The sequence below is a fragment of the Miscanthus floridulus genome, chromosome 4 (assembly GCF_019320115.1).
Source record: "Miscanthus floridulus cultivar M001 chromosome 4, ASM1932011v1, whole genome shotgun sequence".
NCBI lineage: Eukaryota > Viridiplantae > Streptophyta > Magnoliopsida > Poales > Poaceae > Miscanthus > Miscanthus floridulus.
In genome coordinates, this window is record NC_089583.1 from 4062341 (window position 1) to 4087554 (window position 25214).

A 25214-nucleotide genomic window follows, 5' to 3' on the forward strand; every position below is an offset into this window, starting at 1 on the left:
CCAAACCGATGAGCTCGCGCTCGTAAGCTGCAAGCTTGAGATGTCGAGCAGCGAAAGATGGCGAGAGGTCTGGCGCCTTGGTGAAGGACAGCGCCGAACCCCACACCCAAAGCGTCGCAGTCCACCATGAATAGCTTGTCGAAGTCGGGCATCTGGAGCACGGGCCCGGTGGTGAGGGCGTGCTTCAGCGCCTGGAAGGCCTCCGTAGCCTCCGTGTCCCAGTCGAACACGTCTCGCCGCAAGAGACGCGTCAGGGGAGCCGCGATGAGCCCGAACTCCTGGATGAACTTCCGGTAGTAGCCCGCCAAGCCCAGGAAGCCACGAAGTCCCCGGGCCGAGCGTGGAGGTGGCCATGCCGCGACTACGGCCACCTTGTCGGCGTCCGTAGCGACGTCGTCAGTGGAGATGACGTGACCTAGGTAGGCCACTGACGTGGCCCCGAATGAGCACTTCGAGCGCTTGAGGTGGAGGTGGTGCACCCGAAGCTCATTGAGGACGATGGCGATGTGCTGCAGATGCTCTACCCACGACGAGCTGTAGATGAGAATGTCATCGAAGAAAACCAGCACAAACCTCCGTAGGTAGGGGCGAAGCATGTCGTTCATCAGCGCCTAGAATGTTGCCGGCGCATTGGAGAGCCCGAACGGTATGACCAGGAACTCGTAGTGGCCATGGTGCGTGCGGATGGCAGTCTTGGCGATGTCGTCGGGGTGCATGAGCACCTGGTGGTAGCCCGACCGCAAGTCGAGCTTAGTGAAGAAGCGAGCCCCATGGAGCTCGTCGAGGAGCTCGTCCACCACCGGAATCGGGAACTTGTCCTTGGACGTCTTGGCATTGAGGGTGCGGTAGTCGATGTAGAAATGCCAAGATGCGTCCACCTTGTGGACCAACATCGGTGCGGAGAATGGCGAGGTGCTCGGCCGGATGATGCCCTGGGTGAGCATGGCCTCACACTGGCGTTCCAGCTCGTCCTTCTGCAGCTGGGGGTAGCGGTACGGTCGGACGGCAACCGGGGCCGTGTTGGGCAGCAGGTGGATGCGGTGGTCATACGGCCTCGCCGGAGGGAGACTGCGCGGCTCATCGAAGATGGCCGTGTGCTACTCGAGGAGGTGATTCAGCAGGGGCTGCTGGACGGCGGCGGCAGCCGCCGTAGCTTGCTGGGAAGGCTCGGATGGGTCAGGGCCGCCCACACCCTGCCACTGGATCCGGCGTCCACCACGCCAGAACGCCATGGTCTTGGCCTCCAAATCCCAAGCGATGAGGCCGAGCATGCGCAGGTAATTGTAGCCGAGGATGAAGTCGAAGCAGCCCAAGTCGATGCCAGCGCATGTGATGGTGAAGGTCTCCCCTTCGATGGTGATGGGGACGTTCTGGGTGACCCCAGCGCAGTGAAGTTTGTCCCCATTGGCCACCATGACGCGGAGGTGTTCCCCGCCATCCGGAGCGAACCCAAGGCGCCTCATCGTTGCCCCACTGAGAAAATTGTGGGTGGAGCCGGTGTCGAGCAACGCCAGCAGGCGCTCCCCCTTGATCATCACCGGCAGCAGCATGGTGTTGGACGTCTGAATGCCTACAAAAGCATGGAGGGAGACTGCAAAGACATTAGCAACATCGGCCTTGAGAGCGGCATCTTCCTCCTGCAGAGCCGGCGCGACCACATCCTCTTGTGGCGGCGCGGCTTCCTCGATGATGTCGTCGGCTGCCAGGTAGAGGAGGCGCGGGCACACGTGGCTCGGGGCGTAGAGCTCATCGCAATTGTAGCAGAGCCCCTAGCGGCGCCGTTCTTGCTGCTCGACTGGCATGAGTCGCTGGAATGCGTGGCTACCCGGGGCGCCCGCTCCCGCGGCTGGAGGAAGCACAGTCGGCCTAGCCCCTGGTGCGCGCGCCGCTGGAAGGCTCGCCCGTTGGACTGGTCGGGCGGCGCGTGCAGGAAGCGCCAGAGTAGTCGCAGCCGCCCGCCGCTCAAATGCGCGGGCGTAGTACATTGCCGTCGGCAGGTCCTGTGGGTTGTGGATATCGACATCCACCCTGATGTGCTCCGGTAAGCCGCCGACAAAGAGCTCAGCACGCTGGCGCGTAGAGACGTCCGGTGCATGACAGGCGAGCGCTTGGAAGCGGTCGGCGAACTCCTGGACGGTCATGGTGAAGGGCAGCCGCCCGAGCTCAGCCAGCCGACTGCCCTGTAGCGGTGGCCCAAAGCGAAGGCGGCATAAGTCACGGAAACGCTCCCACGTCGGCATGCCTTCGTCCTGCTCCAAGGCGTAGTACCAGGTCTATGTGCCCCCGCGGAGATGGTAGGACGCAAGCCAGGTACGGTTGGTTGCCGGCGTGCGCTGGCCGCGAAAGAACTGGTCGCACTGGTTCAACCAATTCAGCGGATCGACAGTGCCGTCGTATGTTGGCAACTCGAGCTTGTAGAACTTGGCCTGCGGATCATAGCCGAACGGCGGCTGGCTACCATGGCTGCCATAGTTGGAGGTGCCGAATGGCGGTTGGCCGCCATGGTTGGATGCGATGCCACCATCGTTTGGGACGCCCCCATAGGCAGGCCCCCCTCAGTACGCGTCTAGAACTGGCGCCGCTGAAGGGTGGGATGATGGCATGCTGCTGCTGTGGAACAGCGGCCCGTCGGTGCCACCATAGAGGACCCCCGGGGCCGCAGCACCCCCGTAGTTGGACCCGACGCCGGCGGAGGACAGTGGTGGTGGAAGCCATGGCTGCGTCGTGGAGGATGAATAGGCCGGCGGTGCCGCGAACAGCCAGGGCGGCAGCGGGCACGGGGAGTGCGGGAACTGAATTTGTTGGATCGGCACCCCACCCGATGGGTTCAGCACGGACAGGCGTGGTGATGATCCATGCACTTCGGGCGGCATGCCGTATTGGGGCGCCATCCCTGACGTAGCGATCGTGGGGGATGGCGGCGGCGGCAGTTGTTGCTGCGGCGGCCGTGGTGGGAATTGCGGTTGGGGAGACGGCTGCACGTGATTTGATCCACCCAGGAAGGCACGAATCTCGCCCACCGCGCGGCCCGGATCGAGGATGGCCTGCGTGACTTCCTCGGCCCGCCGGTGGCAGCGGGCGCCCCTGCGGAGCCTAGCGGCATCGGGGACGATGGAATCATGGCGTTGGTGGTAGGGGGTGGCAGCGGCATGGAGGTGGACGGCAGTGGAACGGAGGTGGAGGCCACGATCGGCGGCGTGGAAGAGGTGGGCAGAGGGAGCGACATCGAACCAGAGATCTCTGATACCAGGTTGATAGGCAGCTGCTCTCTGTGCCTTGTCGATCGGAGGTTGTAGCTGTGAGAGATCGGTGGTCGGGGCTTGAACGTCGTACGGCGGCGAGGCGCCGTGATCGCACGACGAGAGAGAGAGAGAGATGACGGCTAGGGTTCTGGAACTCCCGGCTCCCAAAGGGAAGCCGAGTAATGTGATTATTCTTTGCTTAATTCTGTCCACGGGAATTACAACTCCTATATATGGCTAATTGCTCTACTAATTATAGAAATAAACAATTAAAGATAAATATGGGCTTTTAGCCCCTAGCTCCTGCGCCTCATCTACCCACTAATGGGCCTCCTCCTGGCATATTGGATGCCGGTCATAACAGTGTCTATGTTGTTATGTACCTTTGACAGACTATGGTCAGGGAATACTAGATATGTGGGAGGCTGATATCTGCAAGGTAGTAACTTATTCCCAGCTGGATAGCTTCTTAGTCCAGCCTAAATTCAAATCAGTTTACATGACAGCTGTAGAAGATGAATAAAGTCCTACAGACAAATTGCGACTTTCATGGGAGTGCCCGCTCACACTTTTCTATGCAATTGTAACATTCAATTGATATTTGACTAATCACAGCAAAGAAATGTGCAACACTAAACACATGCACAAGGCTGGGTATTTTCAGCATAAAATTGACAAGACCCCACCCCATCATATGTCTATCTAAGATGTATCATAGATGAGTAAATTATTACTACGCATATGTAACTAGTGTCAAGGATTCCGTAAATAAAAATAAAATAAAATAAAAGGTGTATGCAGGAGTAACAGGTTTCAGATTCATATCTATCAAACTGAATGAACATATATACTATCTTGATGTTGTCCATATTTACAAGTTCCAAAAGTAAAAATTGGCAAACCATTAAGCTAAGCAATGTTGTACCTGAAGTGTAGAAGCTCATGTAGGGAACAACGCTCACGATACGATTTTTATTGTTGTCAACCAACTTTTTCACCTGGTCAGTTTTTTTTTATCATCAAAGCAGGCTCTAAGGCCTTGTTATTAATAAAACCATAGGCTCGACAGAATCGCAAGCCACCAAACTTTTTACAAACTCTGGGAGGGGGTTTGTCCAGATACAAGACTCACCCAGGTCCGAACTCATCCCCAGACTAGCTAGTTCATGCGCTACTGAATTACATATTCTAGAAATAAGGATAACATCGTTACATACGAAATGATCGCGTAGGAGATCCCGAGTATCCCTAATCAGCATCCCGCTAGCAGCCAGGTCCATAGACGATGTGAGGAGAGCTTGTTGTAGAAGCGATGAGTCCATCTCTAACTGAATTCGAGAGATCCCAATGTCTGCTGCTGCTTGCAAAGCTTTGGCACACGCAGAGGCTTCAGCAGTCAGCGCATCCGGCACTGCAGCTAGCCGGCCCACCCCAGCAATGACGGCATCACCCTGGTGATCTCTGATAACGAAGCCCCAACCACCCCTGAATGTTGCTTGAACAAAGGCGCCGTCACTATTAATCTTCAGAAAATCCGTTGGTGGAGCACGCCACCGCTGCTCTCTCCTTGTTGTCAGATTTGGTGCATCCTTCGCCTTCCCTGTGAGTTCGCACATGAAGTTCAGGACCTGAGCATTGACCTCTTCTCTTGTGAGTCGCTTGTCTCCATGATCCACCCGATTACAGAAGCTCCACCACTTCCATAGCAGGATTATAGTTTTTAGACGATGCTCCTCATTCAGGTGCAGCACTTCCTCTACCACATCTCATGCCGATGTCTTGACCAGCAGCTTCTGTCGGACGTGCTCCAATTGGAGATCAACCCAACAGTGCTTCACAAACTTACATTTCAGGAAACAATGCCCGCCGTCCTCATCAAGCCTACAAACAGGGCAACGTCTATCAAGTTTAATCCCTCGCCCCTGAATGTTCAGTTTGAGCGCAAGACTGTTACGGGCTAGGCGCCACAGGAAATGCTTCAGAATTTGTAGCTTCCATACCTTGCGCCAAAACGCGCTTTTTCGTTCAGCAGAAGAAGAGCCCGAGCTGCTCTGGCCTTCCTGCCGAACCTGCGCGCCTTCCTTATCATCATCCAGCACATGATACGCCGACTTAACTGAGAACCGACCTTTTAGGTCAAAGTGCCAGGCCAGGCGATCTTCATGACCAGGATTCGTTGGTGTTGCCAAAATATGCAGGACATCCTCCTCCCAAAAAACATCACGGACAGTATGTTCATCCCACCATCCTTTTTCCGGGTCCATCAGTTCCTCCACGTGAGTTAGCAGAGTCTGCCCACGTGGAGTGATTGGACGCCTTGTAACCCCATGGCCAATCCAAGGATCGTCCTAGATCCTGATGCTACCACCATCTCCATCCCGCCATACAAGCCCCTTCTGCAAAGCCTGCAAACCTCGAATTATGCTTCGCCAGGTGTAATAAATTCCCGGCCCTTCTTTAGCTTCTAGTAAAGAGCCACCTGCACCATATTTTGCCATTAAAATCTGAGCACACAAGGAGTTCGGATTTTGTATTAGGCGCCACTCCTGTCGTGCCAGCATTGCCAAATTAAAAAGATGCTGGTCTCTGTACCCAAGCGGCCAAGCCCTCCTTTTTCATTTCTCTGGCATATCTTCTCCCAGGAAACCCAATGCATTTTATTTTCTTTATCTTGCTGCCCACCAAAATCTAGAAATCATATTGCTTATATCATCGCACAACGACTTTGTCAGGTCAAAACATGATAGAGCATAAGAGGGTATCGCCTGTGCCACAGCTTTAATCAAGGTCTCTTTCCCAGCCTTTGACAGGAGCTTCTCTTTCCACCCTTGAATTTTCTTCCAAACACTCTTTTGTTAGATAATCCACTGCTTCCTTGTATGAACACACAGCAAGGGAAGGCGGCGCCAAAAAGGCTCCCTGCTATAGTACTGTAGTCGCTGTAGAGGTAGGCGCCGAACGGCTCACCTGCCGGACTGTAGCCACTTGCAGGCACTGTTCGCCTAAACGGTCGTTTAGCCCGTTTAAACACCGTGTAAACGCTACACGGTGATGCACTGTTTCCGTTTAATCACCCGTTTACCCCGTTTAATTGGCCGTTTAGCCCGTTTAATGGGACGTTTTGCCCGAATAATGGCTAAATGGTAGGTGACCGACTGTTTACCATTTAGCGTTTAGAAAAACACTGCATGCAGGGACAGATGCAGAAGTCAGTCCTGCTGTGTTATCTAGTCACTGTTGCAACAGGACAGCTGTACTAGGACCAGATGGATAGAGTTGTATATATAGTTTGCCACTGCAACTCAACAAAGCGAGTTCAGACTTGCCATCTCCTATACAGGGCTCAGCCAACGTTGGTGTCTCTGCTGTGTGTGTATGTTCTGTTCTCCCTTCTTCTTCTACCTCTAGCCATAGAGTATGGTCGGACAACGTCTGTTGTGGTCGGCACGGCTAGTGAGTGCTTGGCAACACTAGCTAGTGCTCGGCAAGACCGGTGAGTGGTCGACTCACCTGAGTTGGTGATCCTGTGGGCCAACATCTAGGCGAACATACTGGCCTTTGATCTCCGCATGTATACAGGTAACCCCAAATATTTGTCATTCATTGGTTCTTGTGTTAATTCCAAGTTTCCAACACATCCATAAAACTCCTCCTGTCATGCGCTTTTGTATTCTTTCTGAACATGATAGACGATTTGTCCTTATTAATTATTTGCCCTGAGCATACCTCATATAAATGTAGCACTTGTTGCAGATGCCTTGCATTCTCTTCAGTTGCTTTCATGAGAAGCAAAGAATCATCTAACAGGAGATGAGTGATGCTTGAAGCATTTGCACATATAGAGACCCCATGCAATCGGCCCTCCGATTCCGCCGCATTCAGCAGAGCCGAGAAGCCTTCTGCACATAACAGGAATAAATATGGTGAGATCGGATCACCTTGTCGCAAGCCACGGGTTGGACAAATCTGACCAGTCAGCTTGCCATTCACTTTTATTCTATAATTCACTGTTGTGATACAGCTCATGTTCAAACCGATCCATCAGTCATGGAGTTCGAGCTGTCTCATCATTTTCTCCACAAAAGACCATTCAACTCGATCGTACGTCTTGCTCATATCCAATTTTAGTGCTGCATACCCGACCCCTCCCTTTCTTTTTGTCAGCATAAAATGTGTCATTTCGTAGGTGATTAAGACATTATCTGTTATAAGTCGCCCGCCAGGGACAAATGCACTCTGGTTATGCGAAATAATGTCAGGTAAGATGACCTTCAAATAGTTAGAGAGAACCTTTGAAGCAATCTTATATACGACATTACATAGACTGATCGGACGTAAATCTTTTAGTTTTTTCTGGATTTTGCACTTTGGGTATGAGGACCACCACAGTATCATTCCAGGACTGTGGCATTGACCCACCATTCAGGAAGTTTCTAACCTCCCTAGTGACATCTTCCCCAACCGTAGTCCAAAAATTTTCATAAAACAAAGCTGGCATGCCATCCTTCCCAGGCGCTTTCAGGTCCCCTATACCATCCAACCCTGTTTAATTTCCTCATCAGTGAACTCTCTGAGCAATACCTCATTCATCTCGGGTGTGGCCCCAGCCACCACATGCTGCAGCAGCTCCTCATCGCTGCTCCCAGCATGGGAAGTAAAGAGGTCTTGGTAAAAATTTGAGACCAACCGCAACATTTCCTTTTCGTCCTCCACCACCCTACCGTCATCTAGAACAATCCTGCGTACCCTACTCCTTCTTCTCTCTGATGTATATTGGGGGGGAAATTTGTATTACGGTCTCCATTCTCCAGCCAATGCACTATTGCCCTTTGCCACCAGTAAAGATTTTTTTGCTCCTCTAGTCTTTCCAACTTAAATTTCAGAAGCTCCAGCCTGCTTGTCGAAGAGTCCGAGATCGGCCCCCATCGGCAAGCCTCCAGCATCTGTCGTGCTTTTTTAATGCGCTTCTCCAGGTCGCCTAGAACGTTCCTACTCCAGTCTGAAAGGTCAAGTGCCATGTTATGAACAGCGTCACAAACCTGACCAGACTGAGCATTCATGGACAATTTCTAGGCGTTCTCAACTATCACACCACATTGTTCCTCCTGGATCCACTCGGCTTAAATACGAAAAGGGGATGGCTGTCGCCGAGCTCCCACCATATCCCCCTCCCATTCAGTCTCCAAAATCACTGGTCGATGATCCGAGTGCCTCGGGTCCCTGTTAGTGACTTTGAAGGCCGGAAATCTCGCTCTCCAATTTCCATCTGCTACTGCCCTATCTAGTCTTTCCCTTATACACTACTGGAGACGGCCTCTGGCCCATTAACCCTCGGCAAAGGCTTTGCCGAGGGCGGCCCTCGGCAAAGAGCTCTCGGAGAATTTTGAGTCGGCGAAGAGGGTCTTTGCCGAGGACCCTTTATCGGGCACTCGGCAAAGCCTTTGCCGAGGGCTGGAGCGGCACTCGGCAAAGAAAAGCAGCCGTCATGGCGCCGGCGCCTGGGACAGAGTCTTTGCCGAGGGCTGTCTTCAGGGGCCCTCGGCAAAGAATTATTCTTTTTAAAAAAAAAATCTTTGCCGAGGGCCTCCAATCATGGCCCTCGGCAAAGAAATGTGCAGAATTTTTCCAAAAAATCTTTGCCGAGGGCAATGGGACGGCCCTCGGCAAAGAATTATTCTTTTTTTTGAAAAATCTTTGCCGAGGGCTTCCACGCAGGCCCTCGGCAAAGAAATTTTATTTTTTTAAAAAAAAAAGTCTTTGCCGAGGGCCTCCAACCATGGCCCTCGGCAAAGAAATTTTATTTTTTTAAAAAAAAATCTTTGCCGAGGGCAATGGGACGGCCCTCGGCAAAGGATCCTTCTTTGCCGAGGGCCATGGTCATTGCCCTCGGCAAAGAGGCAGAAATTTAATTTTTTTTTGTTTTTTACATTCCATCGACACAAGCATTTCATATATATACATATATATATATATCAGCCATCACATATATATATCGCACAGAACCCATTTTCTCACAATATATCACAACCATAATTGTGAACCACAAATCACAATATATTACAACGACAAGTCACATGTTCATCATCATTCACATGTTTATTATGACAAGTTCATGAAATCCAAGCACAAGTCAGAACCATAAACCACAAATATTACAATAAAGTCCAACCACATCACCTAGCACTAGTCCTCATCAAGGTAGCCTATGAGATGGTGGTGAAGGAAAGGCGGGATCAGCCGGTGACGCACTACCGGGATGATTGGAACCCGCGGACGGAGGCTGCACAAAGGAGTAGAGATTGCATGTGTGAGTAATCCAGGAAAACAGTTTTAGAACTTAGAGATTGCATCCACTAATCTAGGAATACAAAAAGGTTAGACTCAATTGAAAATTTCGACAGCACCTCCCCTGCACGGGGAGGTTTCCAAAACCTGCAAGAAACAACGGCACGAACGCCGACATCTACAATAGCACGAACGCCGACATCCACAATGACATGAATGCCGACATCCACAATGGCACGAAGGCCAACATACATGCAAAGCACAAGCGAAAAGTGAACTTTCATACTTATAGGAGTAGCTGCAGGAGTAGGAGGTGGAGGAACAAAAAACTGCACAGGTACACCCGATGCTTGCCCAAGACTTTGCATGATCACCATCATCTCCGCCATCTGCTTCTACGCAGCCTTGAACATGACCTGTTGGGCCTGTAGCTGTGCGGTCAGTTCCGCGTTCTGCTCTTGACTTTGCCCTTTTGTTTCTTCCAGCTCGGCCTGCAATATTTCACTCCAATGTATCAGTAATGCAAATCTAATTTAGGTGTGTAAATATCAACGTACGATGAGTAAAACAGGAATTACCTGGACTGCCTAGACCTGCTGCAGTGCTGGAGAAGGCCGTCAACATATGGGCTGGCTGGAGCTCGTGCTCCGTGCTCCGATAGCGTCGAGGGAGGGAACGGTGGTGGAGTCGATGGCGCCATCTGCAATCCACAGCCGCTCGTGCTTCTTGCCTCCTCCGAGCCTCATGATTGTCTCTACATCAATGGGCTCAGTGCGCGCATTGTAATCTTCCCCATAGATCTCCCTTACCGAGGACGTATACTCTTGGACTTTAGTGTACACGTTCGGGTCGGAGTACACCTGGGGTGGGGCAGCCGGGTCGAAGGAAACAGAGGATGACACCCTGCCCATGTGGGACATAGCCCACACAGAGAACTCCGAGACCTCCTCGCCCGGGTTTGTAGCCTCCTGCGAGAAAGACGGGAAGATGGTGAGAAATCAAGCAGAATTGAGCATCAAAATAAATGAAAGAAATCACTTACGTATGCTTGTTTGTATCCGGGGAGGCTGCGGCTGCCTTGATGGTGAGTTGGACCTTGCCTCATCAGACGCTATTCCCGCTGCCTCTCGTGCGTGTCAACAAAGTCCTATGATAACCACTTGTCCACGATCATGGCCTAGCACTCGAGATACGATCGACACTTGATGGTGAGTTGGACCTTGCCTCATCAGACGCTGTTCCCGCTGCCTCTCGTGCGTGTCAACAAAGTCCTATGATAACCACTTGTCCACAATCATGGCCCAGCACTCGGGATACGATCGGCACCACCAAGGAATCACCTACAAGTCATCGAGTATTTGACATATAAGAAGATGAAATTGAACCTACTTAATATCAAAACGAATCATTATGAATGTTATTCGCCTACCTCAAGATACTGGTCCTGGGTCAGCGTAATCAGTCTTGCTTGAGGCTTGGGGAGGGACTGCTTAAGTACCGACCTGTAGTAGTCTATGTGGGCTTGGACGCTCGGTGACGTACTTCCTACAAGCTATGGTAGCCGCCCAATCCGCCTAGGCCTCAAGTCCTTCTTCGGCCTTGAAAATTTTCTGCATACAAAACTGATGTATCCATTCATTATTTCAATAAAACATTTAACCAATGAATGAGATGTATTAAGCAATGTTGTGCGAGAGAAACTTACCCAAAACTCCGCCAATACCCGCTCCTGCTTGTTGCGGTAAGTGTCAACCATGACCAGCGCGTACTTGTCCCAGTTGGAGGCTGGCTCCTGCACCACCGGCTCTTCGGACAGTTGCACAATGCCAGGGTACCATTTCCTGCATAAAACACCAAGGATGCTCGCGGGGGTGCATGCTGGATGAAGGGACCATGACGCCTAAGAGGGGGGTGAATTAGGCAACTTAAAAAATCTAACTCTAAACTATGGCCTCTTTTTCAACCTCTAGCAAAACCAATGCAAAAGATAATCTATCTAGATGTGCAACTATGGTTTTGCTAGTGTGTTGCTATCTCTACCACAAATGATGATAATATGATCAATGTAAATGCGGAAGCTTAAAGAGCAAGGTAGAGATATGCAAACTCCCATCGACGACTCTAGTATTTTTACCAAGGTATCGTGAAGCGTGCAAGCTTCCCCCTAGTCCTCGTTGGAGCCCCTCGCAAGGAATCCCTCGCAAGGGCCAAGCTCCCGGTCGGGTAACTCCGTGGATAGCCTCGGGCCTTCCCCACGCGTAAGTGGATCTCCGATGTGCCTCTCGGCAAGCCTCTCCCGGATGCTCCCCACCGTCTTCACTATCAAGCTTCAGGCCGAAACGCCGTGGGCCTTGTTCCCTCCGGTACACGGTGGCGGCCACACCACAAACGCGGTTGGTGTGATCTCGCAAGACTTCAAGCCCCTCCGATGTACAACACTTGTGCTCGCAAGTACGGGGTGGCAAGAGGTATGTAAACCTCACTAAACACTAGGCAAACACCTAGAGCAAGCGCATAAGCGGTGGTCTAATCAACCTAAGCACTTCGCAAAGCACTTATGCTAATCACCTAATAAAACACTAAGCACTATGCATGTGGAGATCACTAAAATGGTGTATCAACACTCTTGGTATGTTTCCTTAGCTCCACACACTCAAATGGCCGGTTGGGGGTTGTATTTATAAGCCCCACTGAGAAAGTAGCCGTTGGGGTCGAACTCCCACAAATCTGCTACTGACCGGACGCTGAATCACCCCGACCGTTGGAGCCACGAACTGCCGATCGGACGCTGCCAGCGTCCGGTCGCCTGCCACCAGACGCGTTCGGTTGTAGTTTTGCGCGCCTAGAACCTCTCTATACTCAATCGGACGTTGATGCTTTGCGTCCGGTCGGTTGCCGCCAGCGTCCGGTCCTTGCGTCCGGTCGCTTGTCTGCCGAGCCACCGATCTAGTGTCCGGTCACGCTTCTAGCGTCCGGTCCAGCGTCCGGTCGCCTCTGCGAGCTTGTTTCTTCGCGATCTTGCGTACGGCTTGGTTCCTTTCTTCATGCTTGGACTTTGCTTTATATCTTGGGTCTTTTCTTGTGCTCCTAAGGTCTTTCTTATGGTGTTGATCATCGGATCATCACGTCGCCTTCGTCTAAGTCATGTCTTGCACCCTATTGAACTACAAAATAGACACTTACAAATTCATTAGTCCAATTTGGTTGTGTTGGTCATCAAACACTAAAATCCAAAGTAAATGGGCTTAGGGTCCATTTTCCTTACAATCTCCCCCTTTTTGGTGATTGATGACAACACGACCAAAGCAAGCAAATGATAGAGATTTTGAAATTTAAAAACTACCTACTTGCTAGGAAGCATTGCAAAGGGCAAGGTTATATGATGCAAGAAAATCCTACTTAGATACCAATCAAAAACCATCTTGCCCTTGCAAAAGTCCCTATGTGTCATTATGGATTCCTACAGATTTTACCATTACTTAGTCTAATCCATAATCCACTTTCCTCCCTTTCTTGGACCATTACCACTTGTATGTATCAACTTGATGCTTGCCTTTGGTCCTTCAAATTCTCCCCCTTTGGCATCAAACACCGAAAAGGAAGACATTAGTAGCACAAGGGAGGGTCAAATTTCGTGATCCTTTGTGTATAGAATGAAATGGATCACAAAATTTGACTCTCACATTATATAGACTAAGCTCCCCCTAAATGTATGCATACATATGGTAGAAAGCAAAGCATATGCATAAATAGCAATTTATTGCACAAGAGAGTTTAATCTATATAATGCATGGAGAAAGCATATAAATATGGAATGAAAACAACATGATGATGCCAATTAAAGAATGATGCTTAGCTCCGGGGACTCCAATTTCCTTACAATGAGACTACTACACATAGGTCTAAAAAATTGACACCATTTGAAAAAGTGTTAGTCTCAAAGCATCCAAGTTGTAGATTAAGCTCCCCCTAAATTTGTGCACACAAGTGTTGAATACTTGTAAAATTTGTGCACATTGATTTAAGTATCAAAATACCACTTGAAAGATGATATTTGGGAGAGATTATGTACAAATTGGATTTTGGCACATATTAGATAAATGATAGTACAACAAGCTATGTGCCGTGCTTCTAAACAATTTTTAAACCATGTAGGTTTGCTCCAAGGGTTGATAATGAAACCGAGCAAGCCTACCATATGATGTACCTATTGAATGCATGACAAAGGATTTAAGCATGTAAATGCAAACATAGGCATGAAAGATAACTAGATGCTTTAAGAGTATATCAATTGAATGATAATACCAATTGAAATGAATACTAATAGAAAGTAATGACATCTAGTTACCTAACATGGGAAGGGGAATTTGGGTCCATAGTATTCACTAACCTACTTGGCAATGACTATGTCCATCAAGATGCACCCCATGAAATGCACCCATACTTTTGCCAAGTCTCCAAATTCCCCAAAGTCTGATGGACTTCTCACTTCCCTTTCGGGATCCAAAACCTTCTTGGTGCTCTTCATGTTTGAAATGATTTCCTTTGGCACCCAAAAGCGTTTGACCCCATTGTTGGCTTGCTTGTTCACCTTGATGGCCACCACCTTATCATTTTTCTTCTTCTTCAAGAGATAAGGTGTGGAGGCCTTTTTGTCCACCTTGTTGGTGTAGGTGTTGGAGAGCTTGCTTGTTTGCTTTTTCTCCTTCTTCTTTGCTCCTCCCCCATTCTTCACCTTGCACTCATAGGACTTGTGACCTTCCTTGTGGCACACATAACAAACCACGGTTTGTCCTTCATCAAGCTTCTTCACTCCCTTGATGGTGTTATCTTGATGAAGTTGAGTTTGCTTCGCCTTGCCTTTCACTTGAGTCAAGTCCTTGGTGAGGCAAGCTACTTCTTGCTTGAGTTGCTCATTCTCTTTTGCAACCTCTTGTGTGCATGTATCTACAATCACTTTCTCAACACAAGCTTGGTTGCACAAAGGTGAGTCTAAACATAAATCATTGCAAGAGGTAGATGCATCCTTTTTAATTATGTCATTTCTTTTAGATGCCTTGATGGGGGTATTTTTGATGGCCTCAAGATTAGCAACTTTATTTGTTAGCTCATCATAATGTTTGCACATGATTTCTATTTTAGCAAGCAAACTTTGATAATCATTTTGTGAGCTAGCTAACTTTTCTTTTAATTTTTCATTTTTCTTTTCAAGTTGCTTATCATTAATTGTGCATGCATTTGTTGTTGCACTAGCCTCAAGTTGCTCAATTTTAGTAGATAGTTCAATATTGAGATTTGCAAAGTTTTCATATTGTTCAAGCAAATTCTTGTATGCTTCTTGTGAACTACCTAGCTCTTCTTTTAGAGTTTTGAGCTTCTTTTGTTGACTAGTGCAAACTTTAGCATATTTAAGATTTTGTTGCACAATTGTATTGTAAGAAGGCAAGTCATCATCACTATCACTCTCACTAGAGGATGAGCTTTCGTTACCTCATGCCATAAGGCACACACACGAGAAGAGCTTGATGATGAGTGCTTGTGGCCTCGCCTCTTGTGATGGTTTTCTTCTTCACTTGAAGAATCATCCCATGACCTTATTGTTGTGAGGGCTTTGTTCTTGCACGCCTTCTTCTTTGTCTTGGGTGTGGGCTTGTTTGGACAAACTTCCACAAAGTGCCCCAACTCGCCGCATCCATAGCATCCCCTCTTTCTTTGCTCGTTTCTTTGATTAGTGAAAACGAGGTCTTGAATTTGGATGGGCACACCCTTGACATTGAGCCTTACGATCATCTTCTCCACCTTTTTGATAAGTTTGATTGATTCTTTATCAAGGTCGGAGGTGGAGGAGGAAGATTGATCATCATCACTTGATTCTTGTTCGTCATCATCATCATCCTCATCTTCTTCTTCTTCACTTGAGGAGCTTGAGCTTGAGCTTGACTCAACTTTCTTGCCCTTCATCTTTTTCTTCTCGCAACAAGCGAGAGCTTTGCCTTTGCTTGATGAAGATGCTTCTTCTTGACCCATCTTATGTGACATTTCAAACGCCACTAGTTTGCCAATGACAATGCCCGGGGTCATGTTGCTCAAGTTCTCCATGTTGTGAAGAATGGTGATGATGCTTGCATATTTCTTTTGTGGTAGCACGGAGATGGTCTTCCTCACGATGTCCGCATCATCTAGCTTTAATAATCCTATAGAATGGAGCTCATTGATAATTAGATTCAATCGAGAATACATATCACGAACAAGCTCATCATCATTCATAGCAAAGGAATCATAATTTTGCTTAGCTAGACAATGTTTTTGCTCACGGACATTACTTGTGCTGTCATGGAGCTCTTGGAGTTTTAACCAAATTTCATGAGCGGTATTTAAAGTAAACACTTGGTTAAAAACATCCATGCTAAAAGATTCAAACAAGCAATTCTTAGCTCTAGCATTAAAATGCATTTCTTTTTCGTCACTCTTTGTGGGCTTTTCGAGATTCTTAATGGGTTTCATCCCATCACGAGTGACTCTCCATACACCTAAATCAACCGCCTCAAGGTGGCAAGCCATTCTAGCCTTATAGTAGAGGAAGTTAGTCCCATCAAATTGTGGAGGCCTAGCGGTATCCATCCCAACCACTCTACAATAGCGTCGGCTCAATGGCGGTTAAGCCAAAGGTCCAAATATGAGCCAACCGGCTCTGATACCAATTGAAGGGACTGTGACGCCTAAGAGGGGGGTGAATTAGGAAACTTAAAAAATCTAACTCTAAACTATGGCCTCTTTTTCAACCTCTAGCAAAACCTATGCAAAAGATAATCTATCTAGATGTGCAACTACGGTTTTGCTAGTGTGTTGCTATCTCTACCGCAAGTGATGATAATATGATCAATGTAAATGCGGAAGCTTAAAGAGCAAGGTAGAGATATGCAAACTCCCGTCGATGACTCCGGTATTTTTACTGAGGTATCGAGAAGTGCGCAAGCTTCCCCTAGTCCTCGTTGGAGCCCCTCGCAAGGAATCCCTCGCAAGGGCCAAGCTCCTGGTCGGGTAACTCCGTGGATAGCCTCGGGCCTTCCCCATGCGCAAGTGGGTCTCCGATGTGCCTCTCGGCAAGCCTCTCCCGGATGCTCCCCGCCGTCTTCACTATCAAGCTTCCGGCCAAAACGCCGCGGGCCTTGTTCCCTCCGGTACACGGTGGCGGCCACACCACAAACGCGGTTGGTGTGATCTCGGAAGACTTCAAGCCCCTCTGATGTACAACACTTGTGCTCGCAAGCATGGGGTGGCAAGACGTATGCAAACCTCACTAAACACTAGGCAAACACCTAGAGCAAGCGCATAAGCGGTGGTCTAATCAACCTAAGCACTTCGCAAAGCACTTATGCTAATCACCTAATAAAACACTAAGCACTATGCATGTGGAGATCACTAAAATGGTGTATCAACACTCTTGGTATGTTTCCTCAGCTCCACATACTCAAATGGCCGGTTGGAGGTTGTATTTATAAGCCCCACTAAGAAAGTAGCCGTTGGGGTCGAACTCTCGCAAATCTGCTACTGACCGGACGCTGAATCGTCCTGATCGGATGCGTCCGGTCGTCCCGACCGTTGCAGCCGTGAACTGCCGATCGGACGCTGCCAGCGTCCGGTCGCCTACCACCGGACGCGTCCGGTCGCAGTTTCGCATGCCTGGAACCTCTCTGTACTTGATCGGACGCTGATGCTCTGCGTCCGGTCGGTTGCCGCCAGCGTCCGGTCCTTGCGTCCGGTCGCCTGTCTGCCGAGCCACCGATCCAGCGTCCGGTCACGCTTCTAGCATCCGATCCAGCGTCCGGTCGCCTCTGCGAGCTCGTTTCTTTACGATCTTGCGTACGGCTTGGTTCATTTCTTTATGCTTGGACTTTGCTTGATATCTTGGGTCTTTTCTTGTGCTCCTAAGGTCTTTCTTAAGGTGTTGATCATCGGATCATCACGTCGCCTTCGTCCAAGTCATGTCTTGCACCCTATTGAACTACAAAATAGACACTTACAAATTCATTAGTCCAATTTGGTTGTGTTGGTCATCAAACACCAAAATCCAAAGTAAATGGTCTTAGGGTCCATTTTCCTTACACTAGAGTACCTGACAAAACCAACCAGGCCCTGCACAAGTGATTAAGAAAATTTATCAGTTTCTCTTATGATTTCCAACATATCTTATGAAGTAGTTGTGATAACATGTATAGTTACTTACCTCTTTGCCATAGGCCGAATCACTGGGCGGTTGTGAGGAAGCGGAACTGGAGGGAGGCTCGCAGGACCTTGCTCGTAGGCAGTCCGGGTAGTGGTACCCCCTCCGTCGCCCTCGAGCCCCTTGCCTCCCTCACCCTTGAGCGCCTCGCCTCCCTCGCCCTCGAGCGCCTCGCCTCCCTCACCCATCTGCTGACCCCTCTCGTCCTCCGATGAGGACGTGGCTATGGCCATCACGTGCTCCTCCTCCAGCACCTCATCACTTGGCGAGGGAGGAGACCGCTGCCTCCTGCGGCTGCTGCCCCTAGTCCTCCTCTCGTCACCTCCTGCGGACGCTACCCCGGACGCTACCCCTCACCTCGAAGGAGAGGGCGGTCTCTCCCGTAAACCAAGGGCATGTCACGGCGTGGACGTCTGCTCACCATCTTTGTTCAATCACCTACAATCACAAAGAATGAACAAGACTAATTAGTACATATATTAGAAATAGATTCAAAATATATAAACAAAACACAAATTAAAAAAACATAGTATTACATGTATTAGGAATAATCTTCATGATTGGGATCATAGGTCTCATCATCACTGTCAAAATTGTCCAAATGGGCAATGCTATCCGAAGGGTTCTATGTTGTCATCGTAGTCATTGCCTAGAAGTAATCGCTCAAGCATTGCTATGTCCTTGGCATTTACCACCACATCTCCATCGACCTCGCCATCAACCATTCCGTTGTCTACTTCCATTTCAATTGCTTCAGGTAAGACTATCTCAAACGTGCCTGGTAGCCCATCTTCTTGATAGAACTGTCCATCATATGTGTTTGCGTTGAAGTTGTAATCATCATCGTTTGGGGCAGGTAGTTTACCATGTGGAGATACCTGGTGCACAATAGCCCAACCCTTAAGATCCTCTTTGTCTTGGTTGGCGTATCGAGTATAATACACCTGCACGGTCTGTTGAGCCACAATGTAGACATCTTTTCCAGGATAGATGGAATCTTCTCGAATCTCGACTAGCCCAAGATGAGGGGTTCGTCTCGTTGATCGAGGATTAAACCAGTGGCATTTGAACATGATAGGTTTAAGAGGTTTGTCTCCATGAAATGAGAGTTCATAGATTTCCTCAACTCTACCATGATAGTCGAGGCCATCAGTACCGGGCATACAAACTCCGCTATTTGTGGTTTTTCATTTGGGCCGAATCTGCTCGTAACTTGTTGTGTGGAAGCAATATCCGTTCACGTCATAGCCGGTAAATGACTTCACCCTAACGTCATAGCCATTTGCAACCTGTTTCAACTCGTCACTCATGGACGAACCGGTCTGGGCCTACAAGGTGAAGCATGATAGATCGTTATATTAATCAAATGTACGATCACCTTGGACGATCGAACGTACAAGCTAAATTGGACATTACCTTTTGTTTGAACCAAGAAATGAAATCAGGCCTCCCCGCTCCCGCACCCCGCGAAACAAGGGTGTCTTGTTCATGCGATGTAGGATCCCTTGATTGATGCCAGAATTCATGAACAAATTCCCTATCCGAACGAGAATCAATGGAGTTGGATGTAGAATAGTGACGACATATTGAAACAAGTTTGTTGAGAACTTACTTGATGAATGGCTGCACCTCGGTAAGGTTATTCAACACATATAGCATGATACTGCGCCACTCTTCATTTCTCAATAGCTTCGGGGTTGATCCACTTGCGCTGCCGAGTTGGCCTTGGAAAAGGCTGAGGGTCGATTCATTTTCGCCAGCATTGTAACGAGGGAGTGGATTATGATTGCTAGGAAGGTTCGGCTTGTAGTATTGCGTTGTGAAGTTTGCCATCTCCTCCCAAAGGCATGCCTCTGTAATGGAAGCCTCAATTCTGGCTTTATTTGTACATTTTTTGCGAAGAGTCTTTAGGCATCTCTCGATTGGATAGCACCAACGGGCCTACATAGCCCCCCAAATGTGCCTCGGACGGGAGGTGCACAATCAGATGCTGCATCGGCAAGAAGAAGCTGGGTGGAAAGATCTTCTCCAGCTTACAGAGCAACATAGGTGCCACTTTTTTGACGTCCTGAGCGATGGTTTGAGATATCTCCTTGGCACAAAGCTGGCGGAAGAAAAAGCTCAACTCTGCCAGCACTAGCCAAACATGCTCTAGGACATAGCCTTGGACCATCGCTGGAAGAAGCCGCTAAATCCATATGTGGTAGTCATGACTCTTCATCCCATTGACTCACAGAGTGCCTAAGTTCACTCCCCTGCTAAGATTCGCTGCATATCCATCTAGGAACATTAACGTCTGGATCCATTTTAGTACTTCCCTCCTTTGATCGATTTGCAAGACAAAATTGACCTTAGGCATTTTCCAATTCTTGTTTCGGCCATTAGGAGGCTGCATCGCTTGATTCGGTCTATCGCACAACGTCGCTAGGTCCACTCTAGCCTTAACATTGTCCTTAGACTTGTCAATGTCCATGAGAGTTCCCCAAAGTGCCTCGATGATATTCTTTTCAGTGTGCATTACATCAATATTATGTGGCAGAAGAAGGTCATCAAAATAGGGGAGCCTCGTCAAGCCGGACTTATGAGTCCACATATGTTCCTCACCATATCCCACAAAACCACCTTCTTCATTGGGCATGAGAGCATCTATCTGAGCACAAACCTCGGCACCAGTCCTCAAGTGCGGTTTAGGGTCTGTCACTTTGACACCTTTCGTAAAGCTCTTGATGTCTTCTCTGAATTCATGGTCTAGAGGGAGCAACTGATGATGCTGGTTGAACGACAAATACTTGCCACCCTTATTCAACCAAATGAACCTCACAGCTTCCTTGCATATTAGGCATGGGAACTTCCTGTGAACACACCAGGAGGCAAATAACCCATACGCCAGGAAGTCATGTAGGGAGTAGTGGTACCAAACGTGCATTTTGAAGCTTGTCTTTGTAGCTTGGTCGTATGTCCATACCCCCTTCTCCCAAGCATGGATCAATTCATCAATTACAGGCTCCATGAACACACCCATATTACTCCCCGGGTGTCCAGGAATTATCAACGACAAGAATACATTATGCCGTTGAAAGGAGATGCCAGGAGGGAGATTGAGGGGGATAACAAAAACGGGCCAGCATGTGTATGGGGCAGCCATCATTCCATAAGGATTGAACCCATCTATTGCCAGCGCGACATGTACATTATGGGCCTCAGCTGCTTTCTCACAATGTTTGTCATTGAAGTACGTCCATGCTTCAGCATCAGACGGATGTACCATCTTCCTAGGATTGTACCATTTGCCATCTTTGTGCCATGTCATCTGTTTTGCGGATTCCTCGATCATGAATAGCCATTGGATCCTCGACAGGAAAGGAAGGTGCCGTAGCACTCTCGCAGGGATCAGAAGCTGCTTTTTTTACCATCACCAGAGTCTACCTCCAGGTACCTGGTGGATTTACACTTCGGATAGTAATTTGCGTCCTTGTGTTCTTTCCTAAATAGGACGCATCCCTTCGGACAAACATGTATCTTGTCATACGGCATCTTAAGCATACGAAGGAGTTTCTCTACCTCGTACAAGTTCATCGGCAAAGTGTGCTTCTCCGGTAGCATGGTGCCAAACACGGCCAACATCTTATCAAAGCCTTCTCGACTCAGGTTTAACTCGGCCTTCAACCCCATTACACGTCCAACCTCATCCAGCTGAGAAATCGTTGTACGCTCGTGAAGGGGTTTCTGTGCTGAGTGCAACATTTTGTAGAAGTCCTTTGCGGATTCCTCCATCTCCTCCTTCTCATGTCGTTCAGCGAAGTGAGCTTGGTGGGCGTCATCTAGCATGTCTACTACCCTGGAATCATCATCAAAAGCCTCGAGGCATGCTCTCACCACCTCCGCTCTTATATGATCTGCTTCACCATGGTAGATCCACTGCTGGTAGCCAGGCGTATAACCATTGAACACAAGATGTCTACCCATGGTCTTCTCGTCTACCTTTCTCCTGTTGTCACATTTGCTGCAGGGACACCAAACTAGAGAATGTCCTCCTGCTCCTGGGCGAAATGCATGTTTCAAGAAACGATCTGTCCCCTTCACCCATTCATAGTCATAGTCACTCCCGCTTCTCCAGTCCGTGTACATCCATTGACGGTCCTCCATCCTTTAATATTTACATCACAGAGTATTGTGACCATCAATTGCATCTACGCAGTGTTCCTAATGTCTAATAGGTGAGGATAGGTCCTAATCTCACCCGTGGATGCGTAGATGAGGTCAGTTTCCAGGCTCCGCTCCTCTTCGAGACAGAATTTCGGCAGCACCTCCCCGCTGTTCTCCCGATACACGTCCTACCAGGGAGAGTGTGTATCCGGAGAACAATAGGGAGGTGATGCCAAAACTCCGTCTCGGACCGGAGCGGACCATGGAAACTAACCCATCTATGCATCCGTGGGGTGTCCAAAAAATGTGGACAATCCGAAACAGATACGGTCGTAGATATGCAAAGATCCGCATACCTACGACCGTATCTCGTTCGGACGGGAGACGCCTAACTGGGTTACGCGCGGGCTACGACAAACATGCGGAAAAAGAGGTTATTTATACCTAGGGTGTCGGTGAAGTCAGGCTAGCGAGGCAGTGGCGAGTCGACGCAGTGGCGAGGCGATGCAGTGCAGGCAGAACCGTGACGTCGACGAAGACGATCGGGGGTCCTCTGGGTCCCCTCCAAAGTGCTCTTCTCCTGCATAAAAAGGCAATAGGTTATTGTTTGTTAAAAATTTCAGCAGCACCTCCCCTGCACGGGGAGGTTTCCAAAACCTGTAAAAAAATGACAGGATGGCCGACATTCACAACGGCATGAAGGCCGACAACCACAATGGCACGAAGGCCCTCATATCAATTTACGGCACGAAGGCCCACACAACCACATACGGCACGAAGGATGACAACTAGAGTTTTACCTAGGGTTGCGGTGGAGTCGGGAGTCGCGGTGCGGGGGTCACTTTCTTCTCCGACGAGGTCGAGCGGCGTCGGAGTACTCCTCTCCCCCTGTTCCCTTCTCTCTTCTCCGCTTCTCCTCTTCCCTTCTTCTCTTTCTCCTCCTCTCCTTCCCCTTCTTCTCCTTCTCTCATTTTCCTCTTCTTCTCCTTCTCTTCCCCTTCCTCATCCTCTTCTCCTTCTCTTCTTCCTCCTACTTCACCCTCTGCCTCCTCCCCTCCAACAGCAGCCGGCAACGGGGGTGGCCTAGGGGCTAGTGTCGGGGGCGGGGAGGCCGGCATGGGGGAGGGGCGGGAAGGCCGGCGCGGGGAGCCACCGGAGGGCCAGCCGGGGTGGCGGGAAGGCCGGCGCGGGGGGGGGGGGGGGGGGGGGGCGGGAAGGCCGACGCGGGGGCGAGCAAGTTGTGATGTCGGATGCCTAAAACCCAGAGATGTCATGACACCTCGAAACTTGCTCGAAACCTTCTCAAATTTTTAGGCAACTAGAGAAGGTTTTAGGCATCCAACATCACAACTTGCTCGAAACCTTCTCAAATTTTTACCACAGCCTACACATGCGATAACATGACACCTCGATAAGTTTCATGATTTTCGGACTTTGTATGGATTTTATATAATTTAAAAACACTTTTTCGGCAAGTTCCTCATCATGTTACGTGAAGAAGATTCCCGAAATTTGATGCGAGTTCGTGGATAGGGACTCAACATACACCAAATACCATGAATAACATTTTTCGAATCACTAAATTGCATTATTCCATCCACCTGCAGTTCAAATTTGAAATATTCAAAAAAAAATCAACGAAAAGAAATAAATTAGTGAAATATATAAAAAAGTCAAATTTGGCCCAAATTTTAAAATTGAGTTTTAAATAATGTATTATAGCACCACAAAAAAACTGGGTTCAAAAAACCAAAAAAAAATCTTTGTCGAGGGCCGAGCCTGGCCCTCGGCAAAGGGGGTCTTTGCCGAGGGCCTGGCCAATGGCCCTTGGCAAAGAATATTTAAAAATAAAATAAAAATATTTGCCGAGGGCCCTGGATCTGGGCCCTTGGCAAATAATATTTAAAAAAATAAAAACTCTTTGCCGAGAGCCTGGACAATGGCCCTTGGCAAAGAATATTTTAAAAAAAATAAAAAATCTTTGCCGAGTGCCTGACGGCGGGCACTTGGCAAAGACTGACGTCAGTGGCCGCCGTGACCCATCCGACCATATTTGCCGAGGGCCAATTTGTCGAGGGCTAGGCCCTCGGCAAAGATTTATTTTGCCGAGGGCCGTTTCTTTGCCGAGGGCTCCTGGGGCTAGCCCTCGGCAAAGACCCCCTTTGCCGAGTGCTTGAGATCTAGCCCTCGGCAAAGAGGCCATCTCCAGTAGTGATATATTGTTCGCTTGTGTGGCTATTGTTTCTCCAAGTAAACGGATCGCCCGTGAACCCGAGATCCGACAGCCCACACTCCTCCAGGGCCTCCTTGAACCGGTCCATACAGCTTTGGTGCCGTGCCGCCCCCCTTCCTTCTCACACCCCAAAAGGATTTCATTGAAATCCCTCATGCAAAGCTGTGGATGCCGTCTAGCAGCATTGAGCGTCCGTAAAGCTTTCCATGAGAGGTCATTTTTTTTCTGAATTTGGTTCACCACAGAAACCTGTGAACCTCCAAACGAAGCCATCTGCTTCCGTCATATCTGCATCAATGTACAATTTAGGCATCATACGAACATGAACATTCACCCCTGCTTCCGAAAGACGTACTGCTAACCCGTCACTTTTCCCTTCACACTCTTTGACCATCATCTACGTCATACCCAGTTTCCACCTAAAACCATCAATTCTACACTCGTCCATTTTTGTTTCAGACAAGAACAGAATGTCAGGGTCCTCCTCCTCCTGAAGGTTCAGAAGGCCTCGCACTGCTGCGCCATTCCCCAACCCGCGGCAGTTACCGGCTATGATCTTCTTTGATCCTCGCGGAGCTGTCTCGGCAGCCTGGCGTTCACTCTACCGGAGTATCATTGGCGGTCTATGCTACCTAATCCACATAAGGCCGGACATTGCGTTCGCCATGGGCTACGTCAGCCACTTCATGGAGGATCCCTGAGAGGACCACTGGGCCGCGGTGAAGCGGCTGCTGCGCTACGTCAAGGGGACGGTGGATCAAGGGATCATCTTCCCCAAGACTGGCAGAAGTGGGCTACAGCTCACTGTGTTCAGCGATGCAGACATGGTGGGGCACATCGACGGATGGCGGAGCACCTCTGGCATGCTCGTCTTCCTCGGGTCGGCTCCAATCTCATGGCTGTCGCTGAAACATAAGATTGTGGCGCTGTCCACGTGCGAGGCAGAGTACGTGGCGGTGGCCGCAGCGGCGTGCCAGGCTGTGTGGCTGCGCCGGCTGCTGGGCGAGCTGAGCGGTGTGGAAGCTCACCCACCAGCACTGATGGTGGACAACCAGCCCGCCATCGCCCTCGCGAAGAATTCATT

General features: G+C 49.2%; 1 protein-coding gene across 1 annotated transcript; it reads right to left on the bottom strand.

The window, feature by feature from the left end:
- Positions 1–4151: 4151 nt before the first annotated feature.
- Positions 4152–5506, bottom strand: LOC136547919 (uncharacterized). Its single transcript, XM_066539606.1, has 3 exons — positions 5089–5506; positions 4572–4842; positions 4152–4167 (listed from the first exon to the last, which is right to left on the bottom strand). Exons 1-3 carry the CDS (start codon positions 5504–5506, stop codon positions 4152–4154), a joined length of 705 nt encoding a protein of 234 aa, XP_066395703.1.
- Between the last annotated feature and the right edge of the window lie 19708 nt (positions 5507–25214).